Raw genomic sequence first — 2,321 nt, 5'->3', positions numbered from 1 at the left:
GGCATGAGTCTGGTGGGCGGCTTCGCCCACCACCCGGTGGTGCATCATGAGGGCTACCCCTTCGCCGCCGCCGCCGCCGCCGCCAGCCGCTGCGGCCACGAGGAGAACCCCTACTTCCACGGCTGGCTCCTCAGCAGCCACCCGGAGATGTCCCCCCCCGACTACAGCATGGCTCTGTCCTACAGCCCCGAGTACGGCAGCGGGGCGCCGGGCATGGAGCACTCGCACTACGCGGGGGTGCCGCCCGGCGCCGGGCCGCCCGCGCTCGGGGGGCCGCGGCCCGTGAAGCGGCGGGGCACGGCGAACCGCAAGGAGCGGCGCAGGACTCAGAGCATCAACAGCGCCTTCGCGGAGCTGCGCGAGTGCATCCCCAACGTGCCGGCCGACACGAAGCTCTCCAAGATCAAGACCCTCCGCCTGGCCACCAGCTACATCGCCTACCTCATGGACCTGCTCGCCAAGGACGACCAGAACGGGGAGGCGGAGGCCTTCAAGGCTGAGATCAAGAAGACAGACGTGAAGGAGGAGAAGAGGAAGAAAGAGCTGGTCAGTGCTCGGCCGCGGGACGGGACGGGGCCGCGGGGGCTGGGGCCGCGCGGGGAGGCCGGGGACACCCGCGCCCGGGGCTGCTGCCGGCGGGACAGGCGGGGGGAGCCCGGCGGCTCCTGGGGGTCACGGGGGGTCCCTTCCCCGGGCTCGGGCTGGCTGCGATCCGCGATGTCCCGCATCCCGAGGACCCGCAGTCTGCCGGCAGCGCCCAGCTCTGCCCGAGGGGAAAGGAGGGATGCGCGCGGGCTGGAAGCTCAAAGCGGCCCCGCTTTGGAGAGCGCCGGCAAAATAAACCGCGCGCGGAGCGCGCCTTTCCCGCCTCGTTATTGCTCTAAATACTTTTTTGTCGAGCGATCTTTACCGGGGGCAGGGGGGGCCGCTTTGCGGGACATCGCAAGCCCGTGTCGCGTAGGCCTTACGGGCCGTGCTCGAGCCGTGCAGCCCGCAGGCTCCGCGATCTGGACCTTTGCTGCGGACCTGGCTTAAAACGCTCCGGGCTCCGCACCCGCGGCTCTGGGGCGAAGGTTTCGCGCAAACGGCGCCGCGGGCGCCTGTCCCGGCCTCGGCGCCGCTCGAGCCGCGGGTCGGGGCTGCTCCGGCCCTGGGCCCTCGACCGGCCGCGGAGGCAAAACTTGCTGCGAGGGGCCGAGCGCGACTCGCTCCTTATTCCTGCGCCGGCAGCTCTGTCCCGGCAGGGTGAGGGCTCTCCACCGGCCGCAGCTTCCCGTCGGGTTCCCCCTGGGCCCTGCGGAGAGGCGTCCTAGACAGCAGGGAAATATCTCTAACCCTGCTTATTTTCTTCTTCGCTCATCTTGTTTTTCTTTTTCTTCCCTCTCTCTCTCTGTCCCTCCGCACCCCCCAGAATGAAATCTTGAAAAGCACAGTTAGCAGCAACGATAAGAAAACCAAAGGGAGGACTGGCTGGCCGCAGCATGTGTGGGCTCTGGAGCTCAAGCAGTGAGCGCGGCAGGACTGCGGGAGCCGTCCCGGGCCGCGGCAGCGACTCTGCGCTGAGGACTCCTTCTATTTGGAATCGTCCGGTTTATTTATGTGCAATTTCTCCCCCCCCACCCCACCCCAAAATGTGGATATTTGAAGGAGAGGGAAAAAAAAAAAAAAAGCATTCCATATTTGAATATGAAGAGGAAACTCCAGCTTGGTAAGGGGTAATGTCGTCTCTAACAGTTTCGTGAATGTTATTTGCTCTGTATAAAACACACGGGGAAAAAAAAAAAAAAAGGAACCATAGAAAAGGAAAAGAAATCCCTCCCTGGCATTAGTGTGTATGTGAAGTGTATCTTTAATATCTGGCCTTTTGGATATAAATATTCATGGGATTATAAAGTTATATTTCAACAGAAGCAGTTGCACCAATGTTTCGGTTGACTCGGTATTTAGTGTTGTAATTTTGTTGTGGTCGTTCAGTATTTGAAGATGTTTTCAGCAGTTATTGGTTATGTGCACTTCTGTCCGTAAGGGGAAAAGTGGAATCTAATTAATATTGAAGGTGTAAACGTTGTAAGTACTCAATAAACCACTGTGTGTGTTTTTTACATAAAAAAGGAGAAAAAGAAAAAAAAAAAAAGAAAACCCAAATCTTTTTATGTTTTATACCTCAAAATGTTTTGAATAACAGCGTTGTTTATGGCTTTTTTTTTCATAATATTTAAAATATTCGGAAGTAAACTAAATTATAAAGATGGCTCCTAAGTTTATTTTTAAGCAAGTGGCCGAGCGAGAGGAGACCCGAGGGGGCCCTGGCGGCGCCGCGG

At 58.3% G+C, this 2,321-nt stretch overlaps 1 protein-coding gene across 1 annotated transcript; it reads left to right on the top strand.

Moving 5' to 3' along the window:
• Window positions 1-3: 3 nt before the first annotated feature.
• HAND2 (heart and neural crest derivatives expressed 2) lies at window positions 4-2,099 on the top strand. The gene is made up of 2 exons (XM_026048671.1): window positions 4-546; window positions 1,412-2,099. The coding sequence occupies exons 1-2, from the start codon at window positions 4-6 to the stop codon at window positions 1,508-1,510; spliced, it is 642 nt and encodes a 213-aa protein (XP_025904456.1). The 3' UTR covers window positions 1,511-2,099.
• The last annotated feature ends 222 nt before the right edge of the window (window positions 2,100-2,321 follow it).

This window comes from Nothoprocta perdicaria, unplaced genomic scaffold (genome assembly GCF_003342845.1).
Source record: "Nothoprocta perdicaria isolate Ctin4 unplaced genomic scaffold, notPer1 scaffold_56, whole genome shotgun sequence".
In the NCBI taxonomy this organism is placed as follows: domain Eukaryota; kingdom Metazoa; phylum Chordata; class Aves; order Tinamiformes; family Tinamidae; genus Nothoprocta; species Nothoprocta perdicaria.
The sequence above is the reverse complement of the archived record's forward strand: the minus strand, read 5'-3'. Positions and strand labels throughout refer to the sequence as shown.

Excerpts from the sequence above, each read along its gene's own strand:
- HAND2 (XM_026048671.1), top strand. The coding sequence starts at position 4 with ATGAGTCTGGTGGGCGGCTTCGCCCACCACCCGGTGGTGCATCATGAG. Across the intron at positions 547-1,411 it reads AGAAGAGGAAGAAAGAGCTG|AATGAAATCTTGAAAAGCAC; the intron begins GTCAGTGCTCGG and ends CGCACCCCCCAG.